The sequence below is a fragment of the Camelus ferus genome, chromosome 21, assembly GCF_009834535.1.
Source record: "Camelus ferus isolate YT-003-E chromosome 21, BCGSAC_Cfer_1.0, whole genome shotgun sequence".
Classification (NCBI taxonomy): Eukaryota; Metazoa; Chordata; class Mammalia; order Artiodactyla; family Camelidae; genus Camelus; species Camelus ferus.
The window spans coordinates 21,495,539-21,512,999 of NC_045716.1; the positions used below are offsets into that span (position 1 = coordinate 21,495,539).

General features: G+C 45.8%; 1 protein-coding gene across 11 annotated transcripts in view; it reads left to right on the forward strand.

Moving 5' to 3' along the window:
* The first annotated feature begins 733 nt into the window (after window positions 1–733).
* Window positions 734–17,461, forward strand: part of ARHGEF2 (Rho/Rac guanine nucleotide exchange factor 2) — a 39,073-nt gene continuing 22,345 nt past the window's right edge. For 2 of the 11 annotated variants that reach the window (XM_014567016.2, XM_032464071.1), the window contains exon 1: window positions 14,533–14,556. Coding sequence is in view for 4 of the 11 variants with exons in the window: in XM_032464061.1 (XP_032319952.1) it covers window positions 9,807–9,870; window positions 10,461–10,500; window positions 11,729–11,822 (198 nt within the window). In the remaining 7 variants the exon portion in view is untranslated. Of the gene's footprint in view, window positions 886–2,306; window positions 2,425–8,168; window positions 8,208–9,752; window positions 9,871–10,460; window positions 10,501–11,419; window positions 11,436–11,605; window positions 11,823–12,484; window positions 12,616–14,532; window positions 14,557–16,245; window positions 16,327–16,501; window positions 16,649–17,461 lie in introns of those variants that run through there. The other 9 variants (XM_032464061.1, XM_032464064.1, XM_032464063.1 and 6 more) reach the window with 9 other exon arrangements.

Below are 17,461 nucleotides of genomic sequence, written 5' to 3' on the forward strand. Positions count from 1 at the left end.
TCTTCCTAGACTCCCCCGTTTTCAACATGGCTGAATCCTAAACACTGCACCCTTCTGGGCCCATCTCAGAGGCTATTAACTTCTTTCTGTTTCCCTTCTTTGAGTTCTCCAACAGGTTGTACACACTCATTCCTGTGATAGCAAAAAAGCCCTTTTAAGAAACTTCTCTTATGGCATTTGGCGTGCTCTGGCCAGTCGTTTGTGATTTGTGTTTTTGTCTACATGCACACATACACACACATGCACACACTCTCACTAGAATGAATTCCTTGAGGGTAAGTACAATATCTAATTCTGTTTGCTTGGCTTGGTTTTCTGCTGTATAGTTGCTCATTAAATGAAATAATAATGAGTGAATGAGGATGTCATTATGTAGTGGAAAGAACACTGGACTGGGAGTCAGAAAACCCAAGTTCTAGACTTGGCTATGCAGCTATTCCTGGTGTGATCTTGAGCCAGCTGTCCTCCAATTCTGTGCCTCAGTAAAGGGAGGAGTGATGAGATATTCTAGGCATGGCTGACTGTGACACTTCTCCAGTTCCAAGGTTCCAGAGTTCTAGAACTCTGCTCATCCTCCGTCTTCTTGATTCAGACTGGCCTGCGTGTGCCTCCCATGAACAGAGACGTCCCAGAGGTGTTCCTCGCAGGTGGAGACCTGGTGCCCCAAGGCCACACTCGCCGCTGCCTTTCTGTGGTCGAGTCCAGAGAGCAGCTGGAGGAAGAGAAAGAGGAGGAAGAGGAGGAGGGAAAAAAGAAGGAGGGAAATGGCCTCCATGCTGTACCCCTCCGAAGATCGGGGGCATTCCGTGCCCACGACCACAGCTATGACCCCTTCAAAAGACATAGCTGGGGGCCAGGCAGGGAGCTCCAGGATCCACTGAGCAGGTAAACCCCCAGAGGACCTCTAGTCCCTCCTTCCCTCAAGTCTTAGGCCTAGAAGAAAGTGCTTGGAAAGGAATAACAGGAGTTGAAGATACCTGGTCTCTTCCCTGGAGAATCTGAACTCAGGCCTGTTGCGGGCCTTTGCAGAGGATGGACACTGCCTTTTAAAATATGGCTCTCCCTATTGATCTGAACTCCTTTTTACCTGGTCTCAAGGGTTGATGGGTGAGAACGGAGGGGAAGAGGTACAGAGGTGGGGTAATTAGTGAGTGGGTTTTATTGCCTCCACCTCCCACTTTGGGTTTCATAGGACCATATCCAGTGGTGTCAGAGCTGGCAGGAACTCAGGGATCACATGGCCCAATATCCTCATTTTATACATGAGGAAACTGGGGCCCAGAGAACTTTGGGAATTTTCTTAAGAAAAGTGCTCCCAGGTTTGGGCCATTGAGCCCGGCCCTTTCCCAAATTGCTGCCTGCCTGCCAGGTCTAGACTGAGGCAGGTCCGTGATGCTTGGACGTCATAGTACAAGGGGGAAGAGCTGCAAAAGGGGAAGAGCTGCTGTTGCTCAGGGATCTGCATGTGCTGCACAGACCAGAAGAGAGGCACCCAGCTCTTCCCCTCTCCTGGAAAATCCCTGACCACTTCCCCAAAGACAGAGGAAGTTAGAAAGAGAAGGTCCGGGGGTCAGCATGAAGAGTTCAATGCGAGTGATCATTGGGAGGGCCTGCTAGCCATGGAAGGGCCCTGTCTCTCTGCTTTGGCAGTGGTCCCCTTGGACAAGTTCTCTTAGCTCTGGTGAGTAGACCAAGCTTATCTAGCCCCTGGGCAGGGCTGGCTGGGCTGGGTGAGGGGGGAGGACCCTTGTCCCTGAATTGCACCTTGTCCCTGAACTAGTTTGGGTGGGAACTTGGGTGAGAAGCCTTGTCCACAGGACTCATGGCACCTTCCTAAGAGCGGCTTGTTCAAGGCAGAGATGCCCTGAGTACCCCTTCTGTGGTGCCAGCTATGTCTCAGGGTCTTCCAGGTGTCACCTTTCACTATTAGGCACCAATTCTGCCTTGTGTGGAGAGGGAAAGGAGCCTTGGGCACACCATTTATCTGAGTAGGGGCCAAGGTTGGCATCAAAAACCAAGCTAGGAGTGAGAATCCAGCTTGCCCTTGTCCTCCCCAAATGCTGGCTTTCTTCTGGAGGGCAGTACTTTCCTTTGACCAGCAGGGGCCACCCTTGCCTGCAGCTGGTGCCATAGCTTTGCCAAAGCACAGCCCCAAAGGGAGGCCAGTTTGGGTCTGGGCTGCGCCTATGCCAACAGGAAGGGCTGGGCTGGGGGCAAGCAGCAGGGCCGGGCTGAGGCGGGGTTCCTCCCTGGTGCTGGTCACAGGGCACTGGATACAGAGGGCAGTGTGGCCATGTGTGTTTCAGGAACAAACTGCAGTCATCGGGATATGTGGTCCCCCAGGAAGCCCCCTTACTGCAGAGCCAAGAGGAACTGGACACCTTTCTGGAACTACAGCACCAAGGTGGCCAACCCTCCTGCACGGTACAGACAGACAAATCCCCATGGCAGCTACCTTCCTCCCCTTCTCCTGCCCCTTTGCCTGTCCAGCTGCCATTCTGTGCCTCTTCTGTTCTGCCAGCTGCTGGGTCTCTCTGTGCCCAGGCATCACTCTGACTCCATCTGACCGAATCTGAATCTGTTGTCTGTACCCCTCTGTCTGCTTTCCTGAGTCTGTATGCTCCGTCCCCCACTCTTGGTCTCCTGCCTCTGTCTCTTTCTCTAAGACTCTCTGTTCCTTCCTTTCTGTGTCTGTGTCTCTGTGTTGATGTGGGTGTCTCTGTTCCTCTCATTAAAAGGCCCCTGTTCCCTAGTTTTTATGACCACTTCTTTTGTGGACCCTATATTTCTCAGATTTGGAGATGAACTTATTACTTGTAGGATAAAATGAGACATCTGGTACCCTGAAACACAATAGTTCTCTAACAAGATAATCATAGGATTATCAAGTGAAAAAGGATATAGAGATTGCTCAGCCTTCTGGCTTAAGGGAACACCACTGGGAAGATCTTAAACTAGAACCTGGGGACCCCTGAAGGATACACCACAAGGGTTTTAGAGACACCACTGGGTCTACTAGCAAAGAGTCCCTGAGTACAGTCGGCCCTCTGTATGCACAGGTTCTGCATTCTTGGATTCAACCAACCATGGATCAAAAAATATTTGAAAAAAAATTCCAGAAAGTTCCAAAAAGCAAAACTTAAGTTTGCCGCATGCTGGCAGCTGTTTACATAGCATTTACATTGTGCTTACAGCTATTTACATGGCATTTACATTGCACTTGGTATTATAATGAGAGATGATTTAAAGTATATGGGAGGATACAAGTAGATTACAAACGAGTATTATGGCATTTTATATAAGGGACTTGAGCATCCTCGAATTTATAGATAATGAGGGACAACTGTACACAAAACTGTCTCAAGCCCAGTGACTGAAGGTTACCTCCCCTCCAGGACATCCTCTAGCTGGCCCCGGGGTACCCACCTAGCCTCATTGTTCAGGTGCCTGTGGTTTAGGAGAGAGGACGAGAGGAAGGGGCTGTGACAGCCTGTCAGGGAAGCATCATAGCCCATCTTATCCCAGCTCCCACTTTTCTCCATCAGCATCTCTACATGAGATGATGTATAAGGTGAGTCTTCCCTCACCCCCATTCCAATGTGATATGGTAGAAAGAACAGGACTTGGGAGTCACGCTGACTCCCAGTTGAACAATTTATTTCATCTTTTTGAAAACAAGGATAGTAAAAACTCCTTTAAAGCTGTGATTATTAGATGGAAAAGAAAGTGTTAAAACTGTCCAGTACCGAGGCTGGCACACAGGAGGTAAAGGTTTCTTTTTCTTCTCTTCTCCATTCCTTCATACTTCTGTCCCTCTCTTCGACCTCTCTTCCTCCCCTCTTCCTCCTACTTGGTATTGGATGTCTTCTTTCTGCCCTTCTCTGGTGGTTTTTTTCCTCCTCTTTTTATACCTTCCTGCTCTGATTCCTCTCTTCACCTAATCTTTAAGTACTTCTCTTAAATTTCCTTGTCTAAATGTTTGGGGGTTTTGTTTCTTCTGCAGTAGCAAGTATGCAGAAGTCCTCCACCAAAGTCCACAGATTGAAAGTCTGAGATTCATTAAGCTAGACTGCAGCTTGCCCACTGATGGTCCATGAGCCAAGTCTAGCTCAAAATTTATTTTGTTTGGCCAGCATGGTGTTTACACTTTCCAAAATTCAGATGTCCTTAAATGGGATCTGTGCCCTCCAGTTTGCTAATACTCTATTGTATTTACCCATTTGTCTTAAATATAATATTTTAAAATGAATGCCTAATAAATCAACTGCCCATCTGAAGACTAGAACACCACCAATATATTTATCTTCACTTATGTCTTTCTCTCTCCTCTCTTCTCTTGTTCCCTTGCCTCCCCACCAGAGATAATCACAATCACTATCTTGAATTGCCTTAATTGCTCAGTTACTTAAAAAAATTTTTTTATTGAAGTATAGTTGATTTACAATGTTGTGTTAGTTTCAGGTGAACAATAAAGTGATTCAGTTTTATAGATAGAAAGATACATATATATTCTTTTTCAGGTTCTTTTCCATTCTAGGTTATTATATCATTTACTTTTTAAAAAACAGTTTTAAAACAAATATATGCATTACCTAATAATGTATTATTTCTTTTTGTTTCTGACTTTAAGGACAGTGATGTTATATTGTACAAAATGTTCTATAGCTTGCATTTTCACTCAGCATTCTGTTGCTAATTTTTATCCATGTGTTGCAAGTAGTTATAGTTTATTCACTATCATTCCATTCCTCTGTTGATGGACATTTAGATAATTTCCATTCTTTGCTATTATGAAGAGCATCATTATGAACGTCCTTTTATCCATCATCTGGTGCTCATTTGCAAGAATTTCTCCAGGGTATATAGCTTGGAATAAAATTGTTGGGTCATAGAGTGCACAGATGTTTATTCTTATAATGGCAAACTGTTTCCATTCCCATCAGCAGTATATAAGAGTTCCCATTGATCTACATCCTTTCCAACATTTGGAGTCAGATTTCTTTGCCAGTCTAGTGGTTATAAATCTCATTATGGTATTAATTTGAATTTTCCTTATTACAAATGCACTTGAGCATTTTTTCTGTATGTGTGTTGGTCATTTGTGTTTCCTCTTCCGTGAAACTCCTCTTCGTGTCTTCTCCCTACTTCTTTATTGGATTCTTTGAGGGTTTTTTCTTTATTGTTTGAGTGTGTTCTTTATATATTTTGAATACTAATCTTTTGTTGTTATATATGTGGCAATGATCTTTTCTCAAAGATGGAGAAAAGTGGTTTGTCTTTTCCTTCTCCTACAGTGTCTTTAAAGGAACAGAATTTCTTAATTAGGTAAAAAAAGAACATATTTATTGAAGTATAACATACATACAAAACATGCATTAAAAAACCTTAGAGATTTTGATTGGAGTTGCATTGAGTCTAAAGATTAATTTAGGGAAAGTGAACATCTTTACAGTATTGCTTCTTCCTATCCATGAAAATAGTATACCTTTCTATTTAATGTCTTTCGATAAAGTTTTATCATTTTTTCCATACAGAGCTTATGGATGTACATTAGATTTATTCTTAGGTGTATTCTATTTCTTTTGTCAAGATTTTAATTTTAGCCTTTCTGGTGGGTGTTTTAGAAGTATCTCATTCTGGTTTAATTTGCATGTCCCTGTTGAGAAAATTTGTTGGTTACTTTTTCATATTCTTATTGACCATCTGAATATCTTCTTTTGTGAAATGTCTGTTCAGGTTATTTCCTCAATTTTTAAAATAGCCTGTCTTTTTCTTATTGATTTGTTAGAGTTCTTTATATATTCTGAATTTGCATCCTTTGTCAGATATATGTATTGTGAATATTTTCTCTCAGTCTTTGACTTGTATTTTTACTAGCATATTTTTAAAAGCATGAGTTTGAATTTAGATAAAGTCCAATTTGTCAATTTTTTTTAAATGGCTAGTGCTTTTGGTCATGTTTAAGAAATCTTGCCTACCTCAAGAATGTGAAGATTTTTCTCCAGTGTTTTTCCTTCTAGAAGTTTTATAGTTCTGGCTTTCATGTTTAGCTCTATGATTTATTTAGGTTCTTGTGTAAACTCTGAGAAATCAGAGTTTTGTTTTTTTCTCATATAAATATCCAACTGCTTCATTAAAAAAGCTTACTTTCCCCATTGAATTACGGTGTTGCCTTTTTGAATCAAGTGACTGTATTTGTGTCTATTTCTGGGCACTATTCTCTGTTCCGTTGATCTATTTGTCTATCCTTATGCCAATATCATTGTCTTAATTAATGTAGCTTTATTGTAAGTCTTAAAAATGTAGTAGGATAAGCCCACCAACTTTATTATTTTTCTTTGGGATTATCTTAGCTATTCTAGATCCTGTGCATATCTATGTGAATTTTAGAATCAGCTTATCAACTTTAGAATCACCAAAAATTCCTGCTGGATTTTGATTCATATAGCACTGAATTCAAAGATTAATTTAGGAAAAGTTGACTTCTTTCTAATACTGAATGTTCTCATCCTTGAAATATAGTATCTCTATTTAGTAGGCTTTCTTTAAAAATATGCCTTTTAACAAAGTATTAGTTTTCTTCATACAGGTCTTGTCAATCTTTATTAGATTTACTTCTAGATGCCTTATATTTTTTGTTGCTATTATAAATGCTTTCTTATACTTAAATTACATTTTACAATTATTTTTGGTTTATATAAATGGAACTGAATTAACTGTGGTCATTTATCTTGCTAAACTCTTCTTTTTTTGGTTATAACAATTTATCTCTGGATTTTTTTTTTTTTTTTTTTTTTTTTTTTTTGCTTTTCCAAGTAGACAGTTATGTCATCTTTAAATGAGCTTTGTTTCATCTTTTCCAATATTTATTTATTCTTTCATTTCTTTTTCTTGCCCTACCCTGCTGGCTAGGGTTCTACTGTCTTGCTGAACAGAAATGGTGATAATGGGTATCCTTGTCTTGTTTATGATCTTATGTTTCACTATTGAAAATGATTTTGGGCTGTAAGTTTTTAAAAAGATACTCTGTCAGGTTAAGGAAGATTCCTTCTATTCTATGCCAAGGTTTTGGTTTTACAACGAGTTTGTGTTAAATTTTATCCTATGGTTTTTTTGCTTTTACTGAGTTGGTCATGTTTTTTCTCCTTTCATGTGTCATTGAGGTAAGTTACACTTAAAGATTTTCCTCATCTTATACCACCTTTATATATTTAGGATAAATCTAACTTTGTCTTCATAGATTATCTTCTTTATACACTGCTAGATTTCATTTGTGGTATCAATCATGTATTGCTGCCTAACAAATCAACCCCAAACCTAGTGGCTTAAAACAACAACCTTTTTTTTTTCCTCACAATTCCATTGATGGTTACTTTGGACTGAACTCAGCTGGGTATTCTTCTGCTGGTTCCACCTGGACTCACTTACATGGCTGTAGTTGTCTGGTGGTTTGAATAGGGCTGATGATCAAGGATGACCATATTCATGCCTGTAGGTTGACAGGCTGCCAGTTATGATACCTTGGTTCTCATCCACATGGCTTCTCCAGAAGGCTTAGCCCTGGGCTTGTTCACATGAGGATAGCATTCCAAGTGGGCAAGAATGGAAGCTTTAGGATTTCTTGAGGTTTAGGCTCAAAAATCACATAATACCACTTCTGCCACATTCTACTCATCATAGTAAGTCACAGGCCAGCCTAGATTCAAAGGGTGAAGAAATAGACTCCTTGATGGAAGAAGCTGGCAATAATTTGTGGCTATTTAGAATCTATTACAGTTTGCTAATATTTTGTTTGGAATTTTTGTACTTTTTATAAGCAAGATTGGCCTATAATTTTCCTTTGTCATATTGTCTGTGTGTAGTTTAAGAATCAAGGTTATTGCTTGCCTTATAGAATGAATTGGAAAGCTGTTTTTGTTTTTTTTTTAATGGAGGTACTGGGGATAGAACTCAGGACCTCGTGCATACTAAGCATGCACTCTACCACTGAGCTATTTCCCTCCCAAAGAGTTGGAAAGTTTTTGTTCTCTATTCTTTGGAAGAGTTTGTATAAGATTTCAGTGATCTATTTCTTGAAAGATCTGTTCCTTGACTATAAAACTGTTTTGGCCTGGTGTGTTTTGTTTTGTTTATAGAAAGATTAACTACTGATTCCATTTCTTTAATAGGACCATTCAGAATTTCTGTTTCTTCTAGATTCAGTTTTGGTAAGTTTTATATATATATATTTTTTTTTAAGAATTTATCTATCTTGTTTGCATTTTCAAAATTACTGGCATTAAGTTGTAGATAGCATTGTGTTTCTAATCACTGCTCTTTCTGTAGTTAGGTCCACTTTTTCATTCTACTTTTATTTGTGCCTTCTCTCTGCATCACTCTTATCAGAGGTTTTATTTGCCTGTTCCTAAAATTCAGCTCTTGGCTTTATTGACCCTATTTTATCTGTTACTATGTCACTGATTTCTGCTTTTATCTTTGTTATATCCTTCCTTCTATTTTCTTTGGGCTTGTTTTGTTCTTTTTTTAACTTTTAAGTTGGCATAGCTCATTCATTTTAATTTAAAAATTTTTCAATATAAGAATTTTAAGGCTACAAATTATCCTTGAAATACCATTTTGGCCATCTTCCATGAGTTTTATTCTGTAGTGTTTTCATTATTGTTGTTATGAAATATCCTTAAATTTCCATATGATTTCTTCTTTGATCAGTAAGTTTATTTAGAAGGGTGTATTAAAATGTCTAAATCTATAGAGATTTTTTAAAACCTTAAAATTTTTTTGTAATATAACATATATACAGAAAAGTATATAAAACCTATATGTACAGTGTAATGAATAATTAGGGAGCAAACGCCCATGTAACCACCCCAGGTTAAAAAAAAAGAGTACCATCAAAACCCAGAAGCTTCCTGTGTCCCTCCCCATTCATAACCCTCTCTCTCCTGGCAGAAAGGACCACTTTCTTGACTTTTGAGATTGAGAGATTGATTTTATTTATAGATTTACCACCTTTGTAAGCATCTTGAAACAATATCAATTAGTTTAGCCTGTTTTAAACTTTATATGAATGTAATAGTAGAGTGTATAAATCTTTTGTGTCCTCATTCTTTCACTCAGCATTATCGTGAGATTTATCCATATTGTTAGGTGAACTGTAGTCTGCTCATTTTTATTGCTGAATAATGTTTATGTATATAAATATATTATAGATTCTTTTTCCAGTCTACTGAAAAGGGACTTCTGGATTGTTTCCTGTGATCTGCATGATAGAGATTATCTGAAATATGTTAAATTTTGCTTTATGCACTGATATGGAGCCAGTTTTTGTAATACTCCATGTAGGCTTGAGAAAAAAAGTGGTTTTCTAAAGATTAGGTGAACAGTTTATGAATAGTTTAACTCTTTATTGTCTTAAACCCAGACTGCCTGAGTTTTTGTTTTGTTTTTTTCATTACCTGCCTGGCCTCTATAGGTTGAGTTTGTCATCTCTGGAGACCACTCAGGGTAAATCTTTTCTAAGATGTTTTCTATATTAAGGCATCCTGCATTTGAATTGTAACAGAGTGATGACTGCTAAATAGCAAGCATAACTTCCCAACTATTTCAAGAGGAATGTTCCAGATTTGGGTAGTGGGCAGGGGTGGAAGGCCTGAGGGCCTTGAAGAAGAGCCATGCTGTGGGAAAGTGAAGAGCCTGGGGGGGAAGATGGATGAAGCCTGACCTTTGCATGAGGGTTCTTAACATGATTCTAGGGTCCGGGTTCCTGTCATTCATCTGCTGGCCCTTTGGACCACTCAGCCACTGGCATGCTTTCCAAGTCTGTATCCATGAGTGGCATCAATTGCTTCTTGGGCTGCTCAGATCCAGCTGGTGAGTTTAAGTAGGGAGCAAAGCAATGGTGGCCCCTTCCTCTGACTCACCCCCCTCCTCAGACCCAGCTGTTTAGGGTCCAGATGGCCTGCATTATGTTTAACCACATACTCTTGGGAACCCCAAAATGCTTTATTCAAATTGAGAGATCTGAATTCACGACTTTGGTATTCTGAGGTTCTCCTTCCAATGAAGGACGACATAGGATAGAGAAAGGCTTTCCAGCTTCCCTTGTCACCAGAGATGGGAGCCTGTTACCTGCAATGTACCTTGTCATCAGATGAGGCACTGGGAGCTCAGAGTGAAATCTCTGCCCTCCCCATTCACCAGAAACAGAACTTAGACATCAGCCCCTAGCCCCCTTCTCCACACGAGCCTGGTACTCTGTCACCCTGTCTCCTAAGTTCTTCAGCTCTGCTCTGCTCAGACGCCGCCCTCCTTCCCTGCTCCCCAGTGCCCGCCCTCAGGAATGGCGTCACAAGCACCTGCAGCTTGGGAACCTGATCCAGGTGGAGGGGGTGGGGGAGGCAGCTCTGGGCTCCTTTGTCTGGCTTTAGCTGGACACTTCACATCTCCTTTTTTGTTGGCAGGGAATTTGTCCCAGTCCTCTGCCGCTGACCTCAGCCAAAGGTGAGTTTGGGGGACCCAGAGCCCTTCAAAGCTCTCGATGGGGGAGGGGCGATGGGACTGGGCTATGGATTTTATAGCTCCAAGGGTCTCTGCTTACTGAAAACTCACCCCCCTACCCCTGTAACATTTCTTATCAAAGACCTCCAAATAGCCTTCTCCCTGAGTTCATAGAATTCCCCTTTTTCTCATTGGCCAGGGAAGGCTAAGAAGGTTCCCGGTAGCTCCATGGGATGGGGAAGAAATTCTGGAAAGAAAAGGAGGATCTAGATCCCAGGGTGTCTGTTGAATAAAAGAGGGTCAGTCGAGGTTGCCTGCTATTGTCCATGTCAGAAAGGTGAGCAAGCAGATTGGCTGCTGGACAATCTTTGGGAGAGACAGTGACCAAGGACCATGGATCAGCTCTGGATGGCTGAGACAATCGGCCAAGGGGGAGTGGCACTTAAGGAGAGCTGGACAGGGACTGTAGAGCCCCAAGGGGAGAGGGCAGGGGCTGAAGGCATATAGTTCAGGAATCGAGGTGGAGGCTGGGAGATTTCAATAACTATGTAAATAAGCATGTAAAATCAGCACCTGTTTATTTGGCTCCCACGGCTGAAGCCTGATTACAGTAGGTCAGCCCTCCAAGGCCGTGTGGGTATATGAGCTAGTAATGGGCCCTTTAAGATATCAAGCTCTGATTTGTGGTCCTGAAAATCTCTAGCTGACACATCCTCCTGGCTCAGGGTTTGGGATTAGCTCATGGGATGGGGCTGATGAAATCCCAGGAAATTCAGTCCTTATTGGCTTTAGGCCCAGAGGCCCTTTCCAAACAGCAGAGAGGGTCGTACACAGGGCTTTTGTTTTGTGAGGGGAAACTGTCCCCCTGGAGAGCCCCTACCACCCCGTGTCACTTCCGTTGGGGAGCAGAATGAAAGAGAAGATTGGGCCTGGATTGGGTAGGAAGGGGGAGTCTGTATTTATCTGGGAGGAGCCTGGAGTTTTCCTGATAAATAGAGCGGCCTGGGAAACTGTAGTGACCACATCCAGGAAATCCCAGGAGGTAGTGGGGTGGGAGCATCTGTCTCTCCGAGTCCTTCCTCTCTCTTCTTACTCTTCTCTCTGTCTTTATGCTGTATCTCCACTCTCTCTCCTGATCATGGCACCTTTATCCATCATTTCTCTGGGAGCATCTTGTTGTTCCTTTCCAGCTCCAGCTCTATCTCTTCACCTCTTCTTTTTCTCTCTCCAGCTGTAGCCAACTGGAAGGGGGCTCAGGTACCTGGGCAGGCTCCTCCCTGCGACGGACCCTCAGCTTCATCTTGGGCATGACCGGAAAGGCCAAGGTAGGAGTCAGCTGGGGAAAAGGAGGCCCAGGACCCACTGTCCTCCCCAGTTCCTTTCCTCTCCACCCCACCATCTGCTCCCCTCCCAGCAGACAGGGACTCAGGGCAGTGGTTCAGGTTTTAAGGGAATACGTTATGTTTCCCTGACTCCCTCTCTATATCCCAGTAAATCACCTTTCCTCTGCTTTCCCCATGCCTCCAACTTAGCAGCCAGCTGTAGATAGCTGGAGGAGAAGGGCCAGGAACCTCAAAAGCTGAGGAATAGCTAGCCCTACCTTTCTTTAGGCCCCACAGAGCTAAGAGGTGGGCAGCAGAAATCTTAACCATCGGATATAATAATGATAATAATTACAGCAATACTTTTTACTTCTTCAGAGAGTATTAAGGTTTGCAAAGTGCTTTTACACTCATAATTTTATGGGTGGATACAGCAGCTGAAGGAGTTGAAATTAGACCATAGACAGAGTGGGAGCCAGGGAAGTGTATGATTATGGAAGCGCATTCACACCGTACACGTGGGGCCCTGTGCAGTCCTGACCCCAGGAAGATGAGGCACAATGCTCTCTTCCTTATTACCAACCCCCGGGCGCTGGTGAAACTGGGAGCTCTGCCTGCTGCTTGAATTCATTTCCACTTTCTTCATTTACTGGCAGAATGAGCCACCCCCCTTTTCCTCTCATGGCCTCCCCGAGTACGCATGTACTTTCCCACCCGGGGCGGCTTCTGAGCATTGAGAGAAACCCCAGAGGAGACATCGTCATATTCACCTGGAAGCACCAATGGATTCTTACCAGTAAGGTTGCCTGGGCTCCTCCTGGCCCCACCCACAGTGCCGGGGCGCTCTTCTCTGCCAGCCTTTTAGCTAGGATTCTCCTTGCTCTGGGTGGGCAGGGAGGGCAGAAATGAAACTAGGTTCTTAGCACCTTCTCACCACAGGCCATGGGTGGGGAGTTGAGGCCTGAGACCAGGCAGTGAGAGCAGGGCAGGGCGGGGAGGGTGCACAGTGAGGCTTCTTCTCTCCCATGGGGGAGCAGAGCTCTCTAGAGTACAAATCCAACACCAAGACCTTGAGTTTGAGTCCCTCTCCCCGCAGGCTGTCAGTTCAGGGTAGGAGAGTCTGATGGCAGAATCACCCTCTTTTCCTGCAGTGGGAATGGTAGGGGAAGTCAGTGCTGCCCAGGGTCATCCAGATCCCAGCTGGTTTGCATTTGCCCACGCTTGGCCTAAGAGTTTGGTGTGACAGGGTGAAGGAGAAACTGAACAGAAACTGGAGTCCAAACAGGCAGCAGGGAAAGGCCAGCATAGTCAGGACATTGTCCCATTCGTCTTTATTCACCAGGGGACTGGTCCTGTCTTGCTGTTTCCTTCTCCATCATCTCCTGGTCCATCTTGCTTCCACCCTCATGAATGTGTGTGCTTGTGTTGCTAAATCTCTTCCCCCTCCTCCCAGTTCAGGATAGGGGCCATAAGCAGGTAAACATCAGGGGTGGGGCTGGAGAGAAGCTCAGTCAAGCAGTGAGAGAAGGAAGTGGCTTATTCCTTCCTATTTGACTAGCAGAACATTTTTCCAGAGGTCATCTCATTTAATTCTTATAACACTCTGGCAAAGATAAGTATTTTAATTTCCGTTTTGTAGACAAGATAACTTAGAGTCTAAGTTACTTGCCCAAGATCTCAGTAAGAGTTGGAGCTGTGTTACATACCTAGAGCATTGACTATATAATGTTGCCTCTGCCTCTGTCAGTAAACCTACCCAACAGTAGTTTATCCCCTCTCTTTGCTTCTTCCACCATCTTCTGATGGATGGACACTGCAGTCAGTAATGCCTTAATCCTCCTCACCCAGATTACACAAGGTCCAAAGTAAAAAGAAGGAAAGCAAACCTCCTAGGCACATGGGACTTAGGCCCAGGTATCCTTGCGGCTTTCTCTGCTCACCTACTGGCCAAAACCCTGACAACCAGGTTCTTTCCTGGGATGGTCTCCCTACCCCTGAAATTTGGGGGACGTATTTGTCAAATTAAAATGAGCTAAATAAGGTGGTGGCTACTTTTAGATTCTGGTAGAAACTAAGTTTAGTTTTTATTTTTGTGTATCTGAAAAAATAATTTCTGAAAATTTGGGAGGCATCACTAGATAGGAGTGGGGATGAAAGTGTTTTGGAAGACGGGGCAGGGGATGCCAAGGAGAAAAGAAAAGGGTTCACTGTTCCAGAGGATACAGAAAATAGAAATTAAGTGAAGCTATAGGCCTTGCTCACTAAAAGCACAGATGTTTTTAAAGGTAGACCCGCATCCTTTACCCACTCCTCTTTACTTCTCATTGCCTAAGAGGAAGAAGAGGGTGTAGGGTGAGAAGCTCTTCGTACCCTTACAAAGAGCAGATGGGATGGAAAACAGACTGAAGATTGGGGTGGGAGAAGCGGGTTGGAAGGTTAAGCTCTCTTGTTTCATAGGGGCCTTCTAAGTTGAGTTTGAGGACTGAGATCCCTCAGATAACTCTGGGGTTCAGGTCCCGGGTTTATTGGGTATCCAGACTGGAGTTTGGCCCTTTAAGATTCCATCCTTAGCTTGCAGCACCCTCCCACCCTGGGCCTGGGAGAAAAGCCGAGGTCTCAGCCCACCCCTTGTCTCTGGGCCCCCAGTGGGCGGAGCCATGAGGCCAGGATTTTGTCTTCTGGCTGTCTATTTTTAAATTTAGTACATTCCTCAGCCCTGGCTGCCTACTGTGGGAAGGTAAGTCTGTGGTTCGGGGTCCAAGAGCCTCAGGACTGCTGGTTTGGAGGAGTTCCTAGCACCTTCTTATAGGTCTGCCCTGCAGGTTCAAGCCTGGAGGAATCAGCCTCTCCCATGGCCCTGGGAAAGTCCTTTCTGCTTTCTAATTTCCATCCAGCCTCGAACTGGGCATGGTTATTTTCACTCCTTTTTTCTGGTCTTTGCTATATAAGGATCCTAAAAAGGAGAAAAGGTGAAGGAGGTGAAGGAGTTGCTAGGCAGGAGGGGAAGGCAGAGGAGCAGTGTGGGGTTGAGGAGCCCAGCTAGCTCAGCCAGTGGTGAGGCAGTGGAGCCCAAAATAGTGGCAGAGGCTAAAATTGGCACCTACAAGAGTGCTGAGTCGGGCTTGAAACCTGCAGCCAGGCCCTGCTGCTGAGCCCGGGCAGGGAGCTGCTGGATTTGGGTTGGGCCTCTTCCTCCCTCCCTCCCTCCTTCCTCCACACCTTTGGGGACCAGACCAGGCAGGACCCTGCAAACATAGGATGCTCTGTCTCAGGACTCTCTGTGCTTCTGGTTTCTCCAGCAACATGGGAAAGAGACCCTGAGAGGCAGAAATGAACTGCAGTATGCCTGATTATAGTTAGAGTGGAGGAGGAATTTTCCCAAAAATGTGGAGGTTGCCTCAGGCTGGGGCAATGTGTCCAGAAAGAATGCCCCACTCCACCCCTCCTTGCAGCGGAGAGACTGGCCATACTCCAACTGCCCCGTAACCAGGGCAGGCTGGTTGCTGGTCTTTTGATTCTCTCCTGACTTGCAATAGAGAGAACTGGGGTTAGACACAAGGAAGGACTTTCTAAGCTTCTTAGCCTTCTATAAAGGTAGCGAATCCCTCCCCCTAACCCTTCCCGCGGCCCCAGTAACTGGAGGAGGTGGGAGGGGAGGAGGTGGGCAGAGTGCGATCTTGGAAGGCCCTAGGTGGGTGGGGGCTTGTGCAAGAATTTCCTCCTCTCGGTGTCAGCTTCTTTGACCTCCTGGGGTGAATCTTCACGCCTTCTAAAGACGCAGCCTTTAGTTCCCCTTTGATTTCCCCGCCCTCTCCCCACCCCAGGCCTCAACCGTAAAAGGGGTCTGTAGGCTCTGGCCTGCTTTGTTGGGTCCCAAGACCCAGAAGGAACTGGTCCTGGGTTCCCTGGAGAGCTGGGGGGTGGCTGGAATCCTCCAGTCTCAGGTTTTTCAAGACTGGAGGACTGCGGGAGTTGGGGGGGGGGAGGGGAAAGGGAAGACTGGAGGGCTGTCGGGGGACGAGGGGAGACCTCGGGTAGGATGAGGGGTACTGGGCTGGGCCAGGGTGGATTTTAGGAAAACCGGAGCCAGGAGGCGGGTGTCTGGGGTTAGAGGGCGGCCCCCGGCGCTGGAGGGCAAACTGGCAGAGGGGCCCCGCAAACCTGTCCATGGCCCCCAGTATTTGTGCAAGCCGCCCTTCCATCGACCAAGGCGTCCCGTCCGGCGCGCCGGCACCCCGCCCTCCCTCCGCCCCGCCTCCCCCCTTCCTGAGCTCGGGCGGGGGTGGAGACTCGGGTTTGAGGAACTGGCGCTGGGTGCCGGGCTAGGGGAGTCAGACTTCCTGTCCCTGAGACCAACGCTTGCGGGGCGGACCCCCCCTCCCCCCCACAATAGCCGGACGCTTGGGTCCCCGCCTCGTCCTCCCAGGCTCCCCCCCATCGGATTATGTCTCGGATCGAATCCCTCACGCGGGCGCGGATTGACCGGAGCAAAGAGCTGGCCAGCAAGGTGGGCTCTGAACCCCCTGTCCTCCGCCTGCGGTCCTTTGGGTGCTCTTCGACCCTGGCAGCCGCAGCGCACCCCCAGCTCTCTCCGCCTGCTTTCTGGGCGCCAAAATCGGGCGGAGCGTTGGCTGGGAGAGCGGCGGGACGGGGTGGGTGGGGACTGTGAGTGAGTGGGGAGGGGGCTGGGGGAGCAGTAGATGAGACCCGCGCCTCCAGCTCTGCTTCGATTTTCTGCTGGAATCCCGGGAGAGAGTGGACCTGGGATTTGGTGGCTTCCGATCCTGTGGGACTGGGTGTTTTGGGCCGCGCAAAAGAAAGTTGCTCGGGTAAGGGACGGAGCGGAGAGAGGGAGGGGGGTGTGTGTGTGTGTGTGTGTGTGTGTGGTGTGTGTGGTGTGTGTGTGTGTGTGTGTGTGTGTGTGTGTGTGTGTTAAGGGGGTGACGGAGAAAGCTCTCCCGCACCCCCTCTGCCTGAGTCGCACCGGGTTGCTCTCGGTGTCCCCCTCACCCCGCAGTCGCTGGCTTGGTCCTTCCCTCTTTGTCCCCGCCATCCGGCGGAGAGGGTGGGAGGGGGTGGTTTCCCGGCTTCCTCCCACCACCACAACCACCACCACCCCTCCAAGACAAAAGTCAGCTCCTCCTCTCCTCGCAAATGGACTTTCCAGCTGTGATTCAGTTCTCTCCTCTGGTGGGCGGGTGACTCGGGTGAAGGAGACTTAGGGACTGCTTACTTCCCCCCAAGCCATCACTCTTAGGTGAAGGGAGCAGAGGTCTTTGTGTAGTTAGGATCCTTTCCTCCATCCTTAGGAGCCCTGAGCACCCCTGTTCCTGGAACACACAGAATCCCCCATCCCTATCTGCCCCACCTGCTTCCAAGCTCCTTGTCCACCCATCCTGAACAACCTGAAACCCTTAGGCTGACCCACTTGGCACTGTGCCCTCGTCCCTCCTCCCCCTCCCCCGGCTCTCTTATCTCTTCATCTTGGGACCCATTCACCTACCATTTCAGAGTCTGGATGTATAATTTTCCTCGCCCCCCCCCCATCCCCATCATGACCTCTTGGCTACTCCTTTCCAAGTATCCTTTATTTCTGCCTTTGTACCCAGGCCCACACCTCAGCACTCAGGAAATGATGAAGC